The sequence below is a fragment of the Camelina sativa genome, chromosome 14, assembly GCF_030686135.1.
Source record: "Camelina sativa cultivar CO46 ecotype springtype chromosome 14, ASM3068613v1".
In the NCBI taxonomy this organism is placed as follows: Eukaryota; Viridiplantae; Streptophyta; class Magnoliopsida; order Brassicales; family Brassicaceae; genus Camelina; species Camelina sativa.
Window position 1 is genome coordinate 13,424,697 of NC_141893.1, and position 16,721 is coordinate 13,441,417.

Genomic DNA, 16,721 nt, shown 5'->3' on the forward strand with positions numbered 1-16,721 from the left:
CCTAAACACTTTCATGTTTTCGAGCTCGAGCTTTAAAAGAGGTTTGGCCTGAGCGATGCTTATATATGCCGGTGCCATCACGATCATGATATCGAGCATTACGACTGTTGGTACTCTTGACTTCTGATTTGGGATCAAGCCAATATTTAACAAGACCACCCCATACTTGAGGATCAATCCACCATGGCTTTGCCTCATCACCTTTCAGTTTCCACTTTAACTTCCACCTGGAGACTTGATCACACATCCTGTCCTTAAGCTTGTCTTCAAACTCCTTCCTAACTCTATCGTTTATGGAACGGTCCCAATTATATATTTGCTTCCAAAAAACAAAAAAGTAAATTAGTATATGCTTAAACTTGACATACAAAACATATTGTAAAGTAGCAAAATATATTTGACTTACCGCAAAAGATTCATACCAACGATCTACCACTTTAGTCGGCGTTTGTGTCCAATTGGCATGAGGCTCTTTGAAATCTCTTTCAAAGATGCTTCGTACAGTAGCGGCAACAGAGGAATCTTGGTCAAACCTCCAAACAAAATACAAAATAAAAGGAGTGAATGATTCGGATTCAACATGAAGACTGATTCGGATTCAACATGCAACTATCATTAAGTGTAACTATCATTCAACATGCAGATATCAGATTTCAACATGAAATTAAAAACTTTAAAGCATTGCTTACCAGACAGTTCCTGGAGGTCGACGTGGGTCAAGCTTCGTTAAACCTCCACGCCCAGGACTATTGAGCAACTCTTCCAGTGTAAGATTGTTGAGACGTGTAGAAGCTCCTGTAGACGACGAACGAGCAGGTGGAGTCACCTCCTGATGATCCCCAGAGCCAAGATTCACATTAGAGGATGAAGGAGAAGGAGTATGATAAGACGGTGTCTGAGGTAGTGGTTGTGAGGTTGAACGGCGAGAATTAGAACCAGTGGGAGTCCGTATACGGTTAGAACCGGTGGGAGCAGGTACACCTTGATCAGACAGGAACCTTGTGTAATCGTTTCCATTAACATCTATAAGAAAATCAAAATCAATTTAATCAGATCTAAGAGAAATTAGATGAAATTAGGGTTAATAGATGAAATTAGGGTTAATAGATGAAATTAGGGTTAACAGATGAAATTAGGGTTAATTGAAGAAATTAGGGTTAATTGAAGAGGTTAGGGTTAATTGAAGAAATTAGGGTTAATTGAAGAGATTAGGGTTTGACGAGGAGGATAGAAAAAAAGACGAAGAGATATTAGGGTTAATACCTTGACGGAGAAGACGAAGGTTCGACGGAGAAGACAAAGGGTTTGCCGGAGAAGACCCTAGTAAATATAAATATTTTGTGCCCTCGTAAATCCCTAGTAAATATTGCGACGGAATAACTATGAACCGACAAACTGACCAATTAAAATTCACCAAATTTGCGAGGGATTAGCGTGGAAACCACGCACATCCCTCGCAAAAAAGTCGCAACAACCGACAAACTGACCAATTAAAATACACCAACTTTGCGAGGGATTAGCGTGGGAACCTCGCACATCCCTCGCAACCAAGTCGCAACAACCGACAAACTGACCAATTAAAATACACCAACTTTGCGAGGGATCTGCAAGGCCAAGTAAGAAATCCGTCGCAACTCCCTCGCACTTTTATAATCAAATTCATTTTATATACCAAGATCATCCTCATTAAAATGTACTCAATCAAAAGCTAAAGAAAGTTTTCCTATGCTTTGGCAATTATTGATCCAATATTATTAGTTTGCTAAGTTCATATTTTCCTACAAAATATGAAAATAGTTTGCTATGAGTAGACAATTAATGGAAACTATTAGGTGTATATACAAATAGTTTGTTATGTGTAGATAAAATTAAAGTAGGTTCATACTATTAGTTTGCTAAGTTCATGTTATTAGTTTGCTAAGTTCAGCTTTTCCTATGCTTTGGAAATTAACCTCCAAAGTTTCTTGTCTTGTCTCTTGATGCAATATTGGTTAGTAATGATCTTCTTTAATTTGCATGTAAAATATCAAATTGCGAGGGAACCGTGAGGACTTAGCGAGGGATTAGCTAGGGTGAATCGCACATCCCTTGCAAATTGCGAGTGATCTGCGAGGCTCTTGTGGGGAATCTTCGCTTATCAACCGCACATCCCTCACAAGTGTATATATTCTTCTGTATCAACTTTATTTTCTTAATGATACAATCTCTATTAATTTCATGTTTTTCCTATGTTTTGGAAAGTTCATTGTTCATATAGTTGGTGATTACTGGACTATGGACTCTACATTGCAATTGTTGATCAAAACACTTTAACACTTGGTCTTATATGTTCATAATGGAAGTAAATCACATCTTGATTTACATATATATATCTTATGTGTTTTCTTTACACATGTTGATTCATCTCGAAAAAAATTTGTCTCTTGATGTTTACTGGGAACTTTACTTCAGAATTCAACCTAAGCTCAAACCTTAAGCTCAAACCCTAAACCCTAAACCTTAAACCCTAAACCCATAATGACCTCACAAATCCCTCGCTTCTTCCTCGCAAATTTGCTATGGATTATATTACTCGCTAATTCGTCGCAAGACTGCGATAGATTTGCGAGGGACAGCTTTTTTCTCGCAAATTAATCGCACATCCCTCGCAAAATTGCGAGGGATTGTCGAGGGACCTTTTGCGAGGGACAACTTTTTTCTCGCAAATTAATCGCACATCCCTCGCAAATTTGCTATGGATTATATTACTCGCTAATTCGTCGCAAGACTGCGATAGATTTGCGAGGGTCCTCGTCTTCGTAGCAAATGACCCGCAAATTCATCGCAAATTTGCGAGGGCATTTGTCCGTCGCAGATTTCCATCGCAAAGAGCGTGTTTTCTTGTAGTGAAGTCCTAATAACCCAAAAAGAACAAAGGTTTCCCCACAATCAAAATTAGGGGTTTCCGCCAATTCCATACATGAGATTCACGATACAAAAAGTGCAAAACAAATTTTAAAACTCCTTAATCTCAATTTCACACAAATGAAATAGTCGCAGAGAATCGAATAGTAGAAGTAAGGGACGCGTATATCAACCAACGACCAACGAATATGCTTTATCCACATAAGGAAAAAAAAGCTGACTTGTATTATTGTTTTAATTTGATAGATTGTTGATTTTTTCTGAGGTGTCAACACCAGGTTGAATATTAAAGCTGATGTGTTAGACAATAAGAGCAACGCATCCAACTTTTATTGTATTGATCACGGTTGTGGCTATATAATTTGTTATTATTGTTTGCTAACTGAAAACTTTGGTTTAAACTTCAAATTCTTAGCACCTACAAACTAAATATATTATAGTTCAATAGGATTAACCAATTAAAAGTTGTTAATTCAAAAAACAAAAATAAGTTTCAAAAAGTTTTTAATCTCCTAAATTTCCATATGTTAATTGAAGTATGGGATGGGATTCCATTGCATGATGATAATAACTTTCGACTTTTACTTTGTTTAATTATTATGTCTGAAGAATTAGTCAAGGGTAACAAATTTTTGAGTGATTGGATTGTGATAGAGGGAGAGAAGACTATATAAACAAATGAATTGCAAATCACTCTTAATTTCATTTTTTGTCAATTATTATCATATACAATCCAATTATCCAAAAATCCATTTTTCTAAATAAACAAAATCACTCTCCATGTCCTCTACCGTCTCAAATCTCAATCAATTTTACCAAATACCTAAGCGAAATTTCATCTACTTAATTTTATCTTGTCTAGTGTAATCTAACTAATTTTCTTTGTTTTCTAAGAATTAGTAATAGAACTTTAAAAAAAAAAAATCAGCAGTTGGCAAAAAAAAAGAGTGGCATTTGGCACTTAGCATGCAATAATACGTTAATGAGGGGGCAACGCCGCAACGGTGTTCGAAAGCGGCCTGCTGACTAAGAGTGTTAGTTAGCCAATCGTTTTATCCCTTTACTAAACACACAAACACACACAAACAAAATTACCATAATCTCTCTTTTGTGTTTGTGTGATGGAAAAATTTCACTGATTTGATTATTATGGTATTGTGTATATGAATTAAATATTTTATAAATATCAGAAAAAAAAAAATCATACAAACTTTGCATCATGTAAGCATACTATAGCATATGTCATCACTTGTATAACAATATCCAAAACTCTCCGAAGTTATGATGACAAGTGTACACACTTTTATCAGAAAAAACAAAAAAAAAAACTCTAATGTATGTATTTCTTAACTGATTCAATTCAACCGATCTATTATATAACTAAATGATTGAAAATAATTTGAGTTGTTGTTGGTTACGCCAAAAATTCTTTGCTTCCATCATTCTCTCTAATGTGTCGGTACACACCTTAAATAATTCCCCGAAAATGCAAAAGTAACAAGTGAAAAGGCCTCATAATTACTAAGGATTATATAAGGTCGGTCTCGGTCACAAGAAATGACTGAATCTGGTTTGATTTGGTTCGCTTTCGGTTAAATCTGGTTAAATACCGCCACCTCTATTAATGTGCATAGAGGCAAAACAAGATCTTTGACCAATAGTGAACGAGAAAGTGAAGTAAATACAAGTAAAGGCAGGAAGAAGAAGAGTCCAAATGCACCAATCACCTCGTGACTAAACTTCACCTTTTCCCTTTTTCTTCTCCAGTCTCCATCTTCCTCTCTCCGTCATCTTCACGGCACATACTCACCAAAAGGAAGAAAAGCTTACCTTCTCTCTCTGTTACGTTTACTCAAGTCTTCCTCAGTCTCCTTTCAAGTTTTAACTCTCAAGCCTATTTATTCCTCTCCTTTATCTCAAGTGTCTCCTAGACTCCTCCTACGGTTCTCTTCCAAGGTAGTTTACTTTCTTCCATTCTTGCTTCTTCCGATCTGTGCTTTTCTTCCCAGTAACGTTATTGTCAAATTTTCCAGCTTTTAAGGCTTTTTTTTTTTTTTTCTTTTGGAAAATTTTGATTTGTTGAATGGATTTATCCATAAACAAGTTTAGTTAGTTGATTATCGACTATAACTTTCCTAATCATTAATTTATCCATTTGATTGATCTAAACTCTGCTAATTAATTACATCGATTATGAGATCATCACAATCTTCTAGTTGTGTCTAGTACTCAATTGTGCATATCCTTACAATGATTGATGTCACGGGTCTGTTTTTGATATTATTCCTGGCTAGATTTCAAATTTATTTAGCGGTGTTGCGTTTGCGTTAGCATTATTATATTAAAAATTTGAAGTTTCTAGTAGTCAAAATTCTTTATTGTTTGTTACCACCAACTTCATATTACGTGGTTTTTGTATGGATAAAATTCAAGATTACTGAACACTGTTATGTTTGTTTTTTTGTGTGTCAGATCTGTTCTAGAGAACTTGGTATATCAATGAGTTTCGTTGGTCTGTGAGCCATATCCTAAGAACGAAAACTGAACACTGCTCTTTGCTTACTAATGGCGGAGAGGAAACTGAACTACAACGTACCTCTTCTTTCAACAAGACGGATGCAGAACACATCAGCTGTCTCTGTGCGTAGAAACAAGAGTAATAACTTCACTGATTATGACTCTACTAAGACAAGTGAATGTCATCCAGTTCTTGTCCCAGAGATGATGGGTTTGGATCAGGTTACTGAACCTGCCTCTGTTCCTTTCACTTGGGAGCAAGCTCCTGGGAGATTAAAGGGTAACGATTTCAGAACACAAGTCTGTGACTTGACGCAAGAAGAATAACAAGTCTATAAACCATGTCGTCCACCGGGTAAAGCCATTGATGGAAACATGACAAGATTGCAGAGTTCAAAAGGTAAACAAGTTGAAGAATCAGAGGATGATGAAGATGATGTGTTTTCTGATGCTCGTGATACACTCTCTCCAAAGGACTCGTTTTCTTTTAACAACAGCATTAGTGGTGTGAGTGGATATGGTGTTGTTGAGACCAAGAAACCACTAAAAAGTTGTGAGGACACTCAATCTTGGGAGTTTATGTTGAACCGGTTTTTACCAGCTGCCAAAGCCATGACTGTGGAGCAGCCTCACTATGCTTCTAATCGCAAACCATCGAGTTTTATGCCTGAACCAACGATACAGATGCGAGAGTTAGTACCTGGGGAGAAGCAGCAAACTCCTAATAGGTATGATGAGTCTATAGTCCCATCTTATTATCACCACCAAGACATAGATGATGAAGCAAGTGAGAACAATGATGATGATGATGATGATGGAGGTTCTGAGTATGCCTACCTTTCAAAGAGAGGTTGTGGGATGTTGCCACAATTGTGTTTTAAAGACTCTCTAACCATGCTGAATACTGTGCCTGGTTTTAAAGCCAAACACAACTCTCTTATGACATCTCCAAGCCATGATCAAGTGAAGTCAAGCAAGGTTTCTCAACTTAAATCTCGATTCCAATCTGTCAAAAAGGTTCCACTCCTGTCCTTTGAACTTTTATTAGTCCCCTTATAGATATTATATAGACACTCACTGACTATAAGCTGTTGTACATTTTTCCAGCTGGCTCTTGATTCAGTTTCTAAACACAAGCTGAGTGGTAAAGTTCAATCACCGGTTCATTCAAGCATTGGGAAGAAGTTTAACTCTGAATCAAACTTGCTTTCTCCTGCAAGTAGGTCTTCATCTCCTTACAGACACACTCGCTGTATGTCACCTTTTCGCAGTACAGGCAATAGTTCTCCTTTTCACCCTGTTGGTTTCCCTGAGACTCGTAAAGAAACTGAGAACCTGAGAGCTAACAGGTTGAGTAAGCATACTAGAAACATAAGCTTGTCTCAAGAGTTACTCTACCAAAAAAGCAATGGTTCGATAAGCTCACTCTTGGAGAAGACAGTATATGTAGACACCGAGAATGATCCCATGACTGAGGATCAGTATAACTCAAATGCCATGACCTCTCCAGAGGAAGCAGACATGGGAAAGAAACCAGAGGCTAATCATGACCTTGAAGCTTTTGAGAATATAAGTATTAGAAGTGGTGAAATGGTGAAGGGTGATGAGTTGGAAAAAATCAATAGTGGTTCAGATTGGTCACTTCTTGCACCACCATCCCCCAAAAAGCCTTCTGAATCTTGGCTTTGTCATAATCTGCCTTCAGTAGCCGCCTCTCAGATCCATTCACGTAGATATTCATTCAACCCCCAAAAGCAGGATCTTACAGAAAACTACAGAAACGTTACTAAGTGGGAAACTATTGTTAAGACTTCCTACATGCACAGAGATCATAGCCGATATTCCGAAGTAAGCATCTCTCATTTTCACATATAGAATATGCTTAAGCAAGAAGATACTAATTACTTCATTCTTTTGCAGGAACTGGTTGCTCATACATCTCATCAATCCAAAACTTGCGCTTGAAGCTTCTCAAGATCTGACCTCCCCCGGATCACCAGGTTAATACATGCATTTCAGCTTGATTAGCAGTAGTCCATAATCCATATAACCAATTCATTCACCGGTGTGATTGTTGTATGAACCTTATAAAATCTATACCCACAAATCTCTTGAGTGATTTACATGTGCAGCTTCAATATTTGTGAGTTTACCTAATAGATGAACCTTATGTTCACACACTGAGTTTTCACTTTATTAACTACTTTGTTTTTTTTTTTATTTTACATTGAGGTGTTTTAATTATTATCTGATGAAAAATGTCACAAAGAGTACTACAGAACTCTAACTAAGCAATTAGTAAAGCTTAGGATGAACATAACAGTTAAACTAAAGGGAAGGCTGAGATAGTATTCTCTTCTCATTAAGCTCATCTCTTGCTTTACATATATATACAATATTTTTGAGCAATCCACCAACAAACTGGCTCTATGACCAGCAAAAATCGTCTAAATTGCTTCTCTCATCTTCCTATCACTCACATTACATTAGCACTTATATATACACACACACTCACGAAGAGATTACGGAGATCACAAAATCAACGTCAATCTTGAAGATCATTGTAATCTCCCAGTTTACACCATCATCAACATAAACATAGAACAAAAATAACGAATAAATAATTAGTAGTAATCTCCCAGTTTTCAGCCTTCCTCGTTGTTACTATTCAATATCGGAGGGCAAATTCAATGTTTCGTCTACTACAATTTCTTGGTGGATTAGTTTCTCCAACTCCGGTCTGAGTTCCTTGTTGCAAAACTCTTCATACTCTTCTCTGTCTCCTCCTTTCTTCTTCACCTCCACCACCACTAGAGATGGAGTCAGCTCAAATATCTCAGCTCCAATCGTCAAAGGCCCTTTTGCTCCTTCTCTACAACCTTCTAGTCTCAAACTCCATTCTTTCTTCCTCACAGTGAAGCTCACGACTTTCGCAATCTCTTCTAACTTCGATATGATCTTTGAAACAGGAGCACCTGATATAAACCTCGTCCCTTCTCCTCCTTCTTCTTCCTCAAACAAGCCAGACAGATCAAACCCTGAAGAGAAGGATATAATGTCAAACGCGTTTAAGCTCGCTGGTCTTGGCATTGACCCTACCCCCATCCTTTTCATAACGAACTCCGCATCGCTCTCTGAAACAGTCGAAGACCGTCCAGATGATGATGCCTCTTCCTCCTCATCTTCATCTTCCCTACACAATTTATCATCTTCGATATAGAATTTGACATGTTTGAAACCTTTCTTGAACCATCTGTTCTTCATGATCTCCGGTATAGTAATCCGAGTATCCGGATTCGTATCAAGAAGCCGAGTCAATAACCGAACAAGATCCGACGAAAACCAACGAGGACACCGGAACTCGCCTTTGTAAATCTTCTTGTACATAACCATTATGTTCTTGTCGTAGAACGGAACGTGACCAGCCATTAACACGAACAAGATCACTCCACAAGACCAAACATCAGCTTTCGCTGCGTCGTACCCTTTACGAGTCAAAACCTCGGGTGCAATATAGGCTGGAGTCCCACAAAACGTGTGGCAGAGCCCGTCCTGTCGAAGCTGCTCTGCCACCGCGCTGAGACCAAAGTCAGAGACTTTAAGATTCCCTTTGTCGTCTAAAAGAAGATTCTCCGGTTTGAGGTCACGGTGGTAAACACCGCGCCCGTGGCAGAACGAAACAGAGGAGATCAGCTGCTGGAAATATCTACGAGCCGTTTCTTCCGGCAACCTACCTTTAGCCACCGCGTTGAATAACTCACCGCCTCGAACGTACTCCATAACGAAGTAAATCTTTGTCTTCGTCGCCATGACCTCGAATAGGTGAACGATGTAAGGGTGACGAACACGGCGGAGGATCGAGATTTCCCGTTTAATGTGAGCAACCAAACCGCTCTTCATGATCTTCTCCTTGTCGATGACTTTAATGGCGACTTTGTCTCCGGACTTTATGTTTTGAGCTAAATAAACCTTAGCGAAGCTTCCGTGACCAAGAAGCTTCCCTAGCTCGTACTTTCCCATGAGAATGTTGTTTCTTGGGCTCCTAGGACTCCTCGGACTCTGTGGGCTGACGTTACCATCTTTGTCTGTGTCCTTTATACCAATCCGGCCAAGAAGATCCGCCATGTATCGTAGAACATACGGCTGCGTTGGTGGTGGTGGTGGCGGCGGATCTGGGACGACGGTGGTGACCACCGGTGGTGGTTTAGCCAAGGCTTGATCCATCCGTGACCAAAGAAAGAAGTTTTTTTATTGGTTTGGGTTTTTTTGTATTTGGGGTTTTGGTTGGTTGGTTTGTTTGTTTGTTCCGTTTGAGTCTCCTTTGTGTTGGTTGGTTGGCCGAACGTGAAAACGACCAAAAATGAAACTGCACGACGAAAATATAAAATAGAATTTGGTTGTTTTGGCCGGTTGTTAATGTTTGGCCTACCTAATTTTGTCTTGTTTTATAACGGTTTTGGTTTGAATTAGTATATGCTTTCTACAATTTGATATGGTCTGAGTTTATCAGTAATCCGTCTTTATTTTTGCCAGCATATTTACACGTGTTTCTAATGAATTATTGTACTAGCTTAACTAGCACGCTATACACCAAAACAACAATTTTATTAAAAAAAAAAATTGCTATAATATTAAATTTAGTCAGCGAAAAAAAAAAGTTCAACTTAATCTTCAAAGAATAGTTACAGAATTATCGAACAACAGCCTTGAAAGATTAAGCTTACACAATAAATTAGTTGAACAACAGCCTTTGATATTATAAATAGAATCTTGAATTGAACAACAACCTTTGAAATATTTTTTTTACAAATCAAAACATCAATGTTGCAGTGACCAATGGTTTTTGTGATTTTGTCGCTATAATATTTATAGATTCTGTAATATCTGTAGTGCCAGATAACAGAAAGAACTTATCAATACTAAAAGGACTCTGATCGATCAGCAGATCATAGACTCATAGATCATTGCCATCTTACGACACGGTCACGCGTCACCTGACTTTAGACATTTAAAAATCCCTACCTTTTCTTGGCTTTTCGTTATCCCATCCTTTCGCACATCTAATAATAAATTTATATATCTTCCTTTCGCACATCTAATAATAAATTTATATATCTTTTGTATATGAACTTTTGTTTTGTGACAACCTACATAATAACCATATGAATTAGATCTTTAACGAATGGTAGTTGTGAGAACCAGGTGTTGCTGAGTTGGTGCTTACGTGAGTTCGTGGACTTCACATCGCCGACCAAAACCAAATTCCATTCCTTGCATAAGTTCCCGTTCTTTTAATAATATTATTTCCAAAGTTCTATACCAGATCTTCGTGGTCACGAATTGACGTTAACACTCAATATTATCCAGATCTTCGTAATCATGTTTTCTTTATACATTCTTAGCAAAAAAAGTGTTTTCTTTATAAACTCTTACAAAAAAAAGTTTGCTATATGTATGAATTTTCTTCAAATTCAGATCACTAGTAACAAAATATATATATTGCCACATAAGTTTAGTTTTAGTGAAAGAGTTAGTTAGAGAAATATGCACTTTTTGCAAAAAAATTAGAGAACTAGGCATTTTTTGTTCTCTATAAGAGAAGTAGATCACTTTTTCGATTTTAACCATCGTATTACTTGTTGATTAAATATATATGGATATTGATTTAGTGTTAAAATGACTTAGAAAAAGATGTTATATCTACAAAAGAAAATGTTTGTGATATTGACATGTGATTTCGACTAACAAACGAAGGATTACCGAGTAAAAATCAAACTACGTCTTGTTGATTAGCTTATTATATGAGGTTGCTATCATTTGAATATCTCAAAGTGGTTGTGTTTTCTCCGGAAAAGAAAAGGGACAATTGCATTTTTTGTACTTTTATTTGTATTTGAATGAAACCGTAGATTTTATATTCGATATTTGAGAAACATAACTATTAAAGGTGCTGAAATTACAGTTAACTCCCTTACGACTAAACAAAAAACAGAAGTCAAAATAACAGATGTAACCCGGAAAAAGTCTAGTTAGATTTATTTAAGGTCGATTCCAATTAACGTCAACTAGAAGACATAAAAATATGTCTACTCTTTAATTATAGTTTAAATTTTAATTAAAAAAAATTAAAAAATAATTTGATAATCCTATTGATCAAATAATAACCACATAGTCTTCCTGCAATAAAATAAAATAAATTTACATATAAACGAGTCAAATTAAGGAAGGAAAGATTGATTAGGTTAAAATTATTTGGTTTAGAGTTTGCTTAAGTAGACTTCATCGTAGACTATTGGTGATTGACTTTGTTATGCCATCAACTATTAATAAGTCATGGGCGTTCGGTAAGAATTGAGAGAACCGAACCGATTAAACCGAGATATTCGGTTTTCGGCAGCATCTGTGAGAGGATCAACAAACCGATCGGCGAAATTAATTTGGTAATTCGGTTTCCGGTTCGGTTCGGTTTGGCGGGACACATAACCGATCAGTTTTAATTAAGCGAGTTATATATACCTAATTTTCACTAACTCTATCCCTAATCATTTTCATTTCTTCCTCTTCCACCTTCTACCTCTCTCTCGCGATAAGCGATTTTGAAACCGAAAAAATCTATCTCTCATCGAATCATCATCATAATCATCTTTCTTTTTCTTTTCTTTGTCTTCTCCTATGTCTCTTTTTTTTATGCTTTGTTGTTTGCTTCTCGTTAATCAGTGTATTAATGTGTGGGTGGTTTATTATTTTGATAGATCTGAAGATTATAGCGGCGGCTAGATCAGAGCCAGATCTGGTGGAATTTGAACGACAATGTCGATGATGATATTGACGCCACCGACGGTATTACCGCAGCTGATGATAGAGCAAAACCGGGAAAGATCTGCTTCGCTTCAAGCCGCCGGCGCACAGCCGAACACTTTGGTCGGATAAAGAATCGATTTTTCTATCAAGCAACAATGACTAAAGTTTTTAGCTTTATTTGCAAACTGGTTCTGGATTTTATTAATGATGTTGCGGTAAAGGAAATGGTGTGATTGCAGATGAGGGAGGAGAAGAAGAAGAAGAATGATGAAGGAGAAGTGAAGGAAGGAGTAGCGCTTCAAAAGCTTTGTCGCCATGCGGGGTATATCTTTGGTCATTTCATTCAGATGTCTAGCTCCATCAAATCTCTCATTTGGCTCTCGACATCGGAGGTAACCCCAAAATTTGGCTCTTTTTTTTTGCTTTGTTTCGTTTCTAGATTTGTTCGTTTTTGGGTTCGTCTCGAATTAACCGGAATTGATTGGTGGGAGTTTTTTGGTAGGGACTCTGGTCAAGCTTGTGTATTTCTCTTCAAATGGAAGCGAAGAAGAGTCTCGTAATGGTTGCTCTGTTGTCAAAGGAGGGCTTTGTTTCGCTAAGTTTGAGACCAGAAAGATTGATGATTGTTTAGAGTTTATTCGATTCAATATTCTTCAACACTCTGGTAAAGTTTTGATTTTTTATGATCTTTAGCCTCTGATTCCTGGAATGGTGAGTTCCTGTGTTTATTTCACTGACAGAGGTAAATTTGTTCAGGTGTTCAGCATCAGAATGGTGCAGTCCATGATTATCTATCTGTTAAGGTAACAAAGCTGATGATCGTTATGTTGCAGTGGGGATTTCAGTTTGTTGTAGTTGATTTATGTATGTTCTTTACTAATTTGTATGCTATTTGATCATTCCAAAAGGCCACAGGTGGTGGGAAGTATCCATATCTACTTGTTAATATAGACTTTGCATTTGATTGCTCAAAGTGTCTGTTAAAGTTTTGATCACTTTGTTTCGTGCCTCCTATAGTTCAAGGCAATATTCTCATTCTTCGACGATGTCAAAGTGATCAAGTTTGACCCTATGATGATCAGGGAGGCTGTAATAGATAGAGAAGAGTATAAGTCGCTTGTTGTGGTTGACTGATAGTTTACTCAAACCCAAACGATTCGAAACATTAAGCAAAAACGAACAAAAAAATAATGTCAAATTACTTCATTATGCTAAATTCTTAATTGTTGAGCACAGCCCCGAGTAATCAGCGAAACAAACAAGCAAGTCTACTACGTTTATTGATCAAGTAATCAGCAAAACAAACAACCAATCAACACCTAAGTTGTTTTTATATTAAACAAATTTGCACTCAGATGACTCAGTTGTGATCCCTGCGAAAGCTTGCTTCATAACAGCTCTTATATATATGACCCTTTTTTTCTCTTCGCCACCAATCATTTGGGGAGAAAAATCCACTGAAAATTTGGTGAATCAAGGATGGTAGACCTTTTCTTATTTTTTTGATAAATCAATTACACATTTTATAAAAAAACATATATACAAATTAAATTATTCAAACTCTAAAAATGTATTCAAAGTCTAAAAATATAAAAAATTTCAATTAAAAACTTTTTCAATTATACAAACTTCACACAGAACTCCAACATGTTAACTTCCAAAATAAGTCTAAGTTAATGACCTAACTCCCTAAGAAAACCAAAAACTTGATTTCTCCATATGTATAATATATAATCATGTCAAAAACATATAGAAGCAAGTACATAACATATATCGAAGAAAATCTTAAAAATTATTCACCAATTTGCAATAAATTGGTTTTCAAATTATGACGACTTCATGTTGATGTCAACATTTTAGACATAAACTAGCCTCTATGAAGATACTTCCCTTGAAGTCTATTTTGTGTGGTCTATTTTTGCAATTATAATTTAATAAAGCAGACACCGTATGAAGTCTACTAGGATAGTTGAATTCTTTTGTTGTCTTCTTTTGTTAATTTTTTGGTCAGTTTTGCAATTAAAAACATATAACAGAGTAGACTTCTTAGAAAGTTTCAACAAATTAACTTCGATTATAGTCTACTCTGGTTATTTTTTCAATTGACCAACCCATTGACTTTACAGTAGATTTCTGTCTAACAAGTAAACTTCATCTATCCGTCAACAAGAAAATGTAAACTTCGTCGTGGTTAGTTTTGCAATTGACCAAGTTTGACTTTCGGCAAGTAGACTACGTACGAAGTCTCCAGGAATGATGACTTCGTTTGCAGTCTGTCGTGGTCATTTTTGGGGTTAACCAACATTTTAATTTTTTAATTAGTAGACTTCTTTTGCAGTCAACTAATTAATTTTATACCAATAATATTACGGTCAATGCTTTTATATTTTGGTCAACCCAAAAATAGCCACTATAGAAGTCTACTATTTTATTACCCTAAGAAGACTTCGTCCGGCAGTCATAACTAAAAAGTCAAGAATTTGGTCAATTGTAAAAATACACTTTAGTAGACTGCAAATGAAGTATCTCACGGAAAGATTATAATGCAGTCTAAACCATATTTTTTTGTTTTCAAATGAAATTAAGGAGATTGAAATTTCAGTCTACGGGCTCGAAACTCGATAAGTTTTCAATTGCAAAATTAACCACATAGTATTCTTTACATGATATTATGACGGTTAGACTAACAAATGAAGTCTAATTTCGCAAAAAAATCAAGGAAAATCACGAAATCTACCGGAAAATAACCTTATATGTGGTTGTTTCGCAATGTCAAGCACCGAGGACGTCTTCTTTAGTCACCACGAAAGAAATCCAGCACCAATTTAATCACTATCCAAGAATCATGACATATAACAAGATAAATGCACTTGCAAATTTTCTTGGATTAAAATGAAGAGAAGATGGAAGAAAATGAAGTTTTCATAGCACTGAGTGTTATTTAAGCTTACAAATTCAGGTTGTTGAAGCTTTAAGAGCTTCAAATTTGGTTGTTCATGGTTGTTGGAAAATAGATGGCGGTGGCACAACTGTAAATAAAAGAAGAAGATAAGGATATAGATGTAATAAACATTTTCGCAAGAAATTCAAATAAATCAGAAATAATGGCATTTTTGTGAATACAATGAATGACCAAGGATTTAATAGGGAGAAAATGGCAAATATTGGAGAGAGAAAAAGAGGGGTCTAACATTGCAATTGACTCAAGTTAGGGGTCCAATTTTGCAAGTGTCCCAAAAGAAAACACACTCGTTGAAGTATCATTTATATAACCATATCCATAAGCTTAAGGAAGAACACATAATCATCAGCCACTGCTAACTTTAACCAATCTTTACAAATTACAATTTATAAAGGGTTTGTTGGCAAAATAGTATATTTTCAAAACTTAATTGGAATTGTAGTACATTTACTATTTATAATTATAGAAATAGATGAGTTTTACTATTTGTGTAATAGAAGAGATATGAGATAGATAAAAAAGTGGGGTATAGTATAGTAGTGTAAAATTACAAAAGAATAGATGCATAAAAGACATTCGTACAACATATTTAGTGTACACATTTATTACACACATATAAATATTTTTATTTCATTCATATTGAATATATTATATATCAGTTGTACGGATAAAAACATTTATATTAACATATATATAAGTACACTAAATGAACTGAACGGATTAAACTTGTGTATTACTACACTTGATATTTGTACACATTATAATGTGTACACACACCTGTACACTTAATATAGTGTACGGATACAAAATTTATAAAAAATATTTAACATTATCAAATATCATTACACAAAATGCATATCAAAATATAAAGAAAAAACACATATTTTTTTGTATTCGTAAAAAATTAAAAAAAAAAATATATATTGAATAATATTTTAGTTATTAGATTCAAGGAGTAATTTAATAAATAAATATATATATATATATATATATATATATTTAATTTCAATGGCACATTTATAAATAAAATGATTAGTAGAGGATTAAGAAGTGATTCAAATAGTAGTAAATAGTGAAAGTGTGTATTTTGCCAATTTTAAATAGTGAATGTACTAATTGTTCAATTAAGTTTTAAAAATATACTAAAACTCCAATTATACCTTGAAACACGAAGAATAGTTTTCTAGGTGTGACAATATATATATATAGACTATAATTTAAAATTTTAATTCAACTTGTGGGTTTTCATAGAAGCGACGGAGCTTATTTAGGCCACACGACTGTTCATATTTTTGTTTACTAGTTTTTGATTTTTTTTTCGTCAAATAGTTATATATTAATTATGTAAATCATTACACATCAATTCTTCTAATTTTATAGGCGGATTAACAGTACCAGAATAGAAATCATCAACTAAATACAAATTTTTAGCTAGATAATCCCCAACACGATTACAAAAATGATTCACATAATTAAGGGAAATTAAATTATTTTTTTTTGCTCAAAGATGAATGTCTTGCTCCATATATTCGATCTC

At 35.5% G+C, this 16,721-nt stretch overlaps 3 protein-coding genes across 8 annotated transcripts; 2 read left to right on the plus strand and 1 right to left on the minus strand.

The window, feature by feature from the left end:
- The first annotated feature begins 4,403 nt into the window (after nucleotides 1-4,403).
- LOC104741512 (uncharacterized) lies at nucleotides 4,404-7,646 on the plus strand. Its single transcript, XM_010462394.3, has 4 exons — nucleotides 4,404-4,860; nucleotides 5,377-6,438; nucleotides 6,529-7,269; nucleotides 7,342-7,646. Exons 2-4 carry the CDS (start codon nucleotides 5,797-5,799, stop codon nucleotides 7,384-7,386), a joined length of 1,428 nt encoding a protein of 475 aa, XP_010460696.2. The 5' UTR covers nucleotides 4,404-4,860; nucleotides 5,377-5,796; the 3' UTR covers nucleotides 7,387-7,646.
- A 104-nt stretch (nucleotides 7,647-7,750) lies between these two features.
- On the minus strand, nucleotides 7,751-9,834 carry LOC104741514 (CBL-interacting serine/threonine-protein kinase 18). The gene has a single exon (XM_010462395.2). It carries the CDS (start codon nucleotides 9,643-9,645, stop codon nucleotides 8,086-8,088), a length of 1,560 nt encoding a protein of 519 aa, XP_010460697.2. The 5' UTR covers nucleotides 9,646-9,834; the 3' UTR covers nucleotides 7,751-8,085.
- A 2,112-nt stretch (nucleotides 9,835-11,946) lies between these two features.
- LOC104741515 (uncharacterized) lies at nucleotides 11,947-13,438 on the plus strand. 6 transcript variants are annotated; one of them, XR_015580508.1, is made up of 5 exons: nucleotides 11,950-12,342; nucleotides 12,462-12,614; nucleotides 12,725-12,886; nucleotides 12,979-13,025; nucleotides 13,131-13,217. XR_015580508.1 is itself a non-coding variant. In XM_087485597.1 (4 exons), the coding sequence occupies exons 1-3, from the start codon at nucleotides 12,232-12,234 to the stop codon at nucleotides 12,851-12,853; spliced, it is 393 nt and encodes a 130-aa protein (XP_087341723.1). In that variant the 5' UTR covers nucleotides 11,947-12,231; the 3' UTR covers nucleotides 12,854-12,886; nucleotides 12,979-13,217. The 6 variants fall into 6 exon arrangements, 2 of the variants coding, with proteins under 2 accessions (XP_087341723.1, XP_087341724.1); XR_015580511.1 differs by lacking the exon at nucleotides 13,131-13,217 and adding an exon at nucleotides 13,240-13,438 and having other exon boundaries at nucleotides 11,959-12,342; nucleotides 12,963-13,025; XR_015580509.1 differs by lacking the exon at nucleotides 13,131-13,217 and adding an exon at nucleotides 13,240-13,438 and having other exon boundaries at nucleotides 11,959-12,342.
- Nucleotides 13,439-16,721: the final 3,283 nt, after the last annotated feature.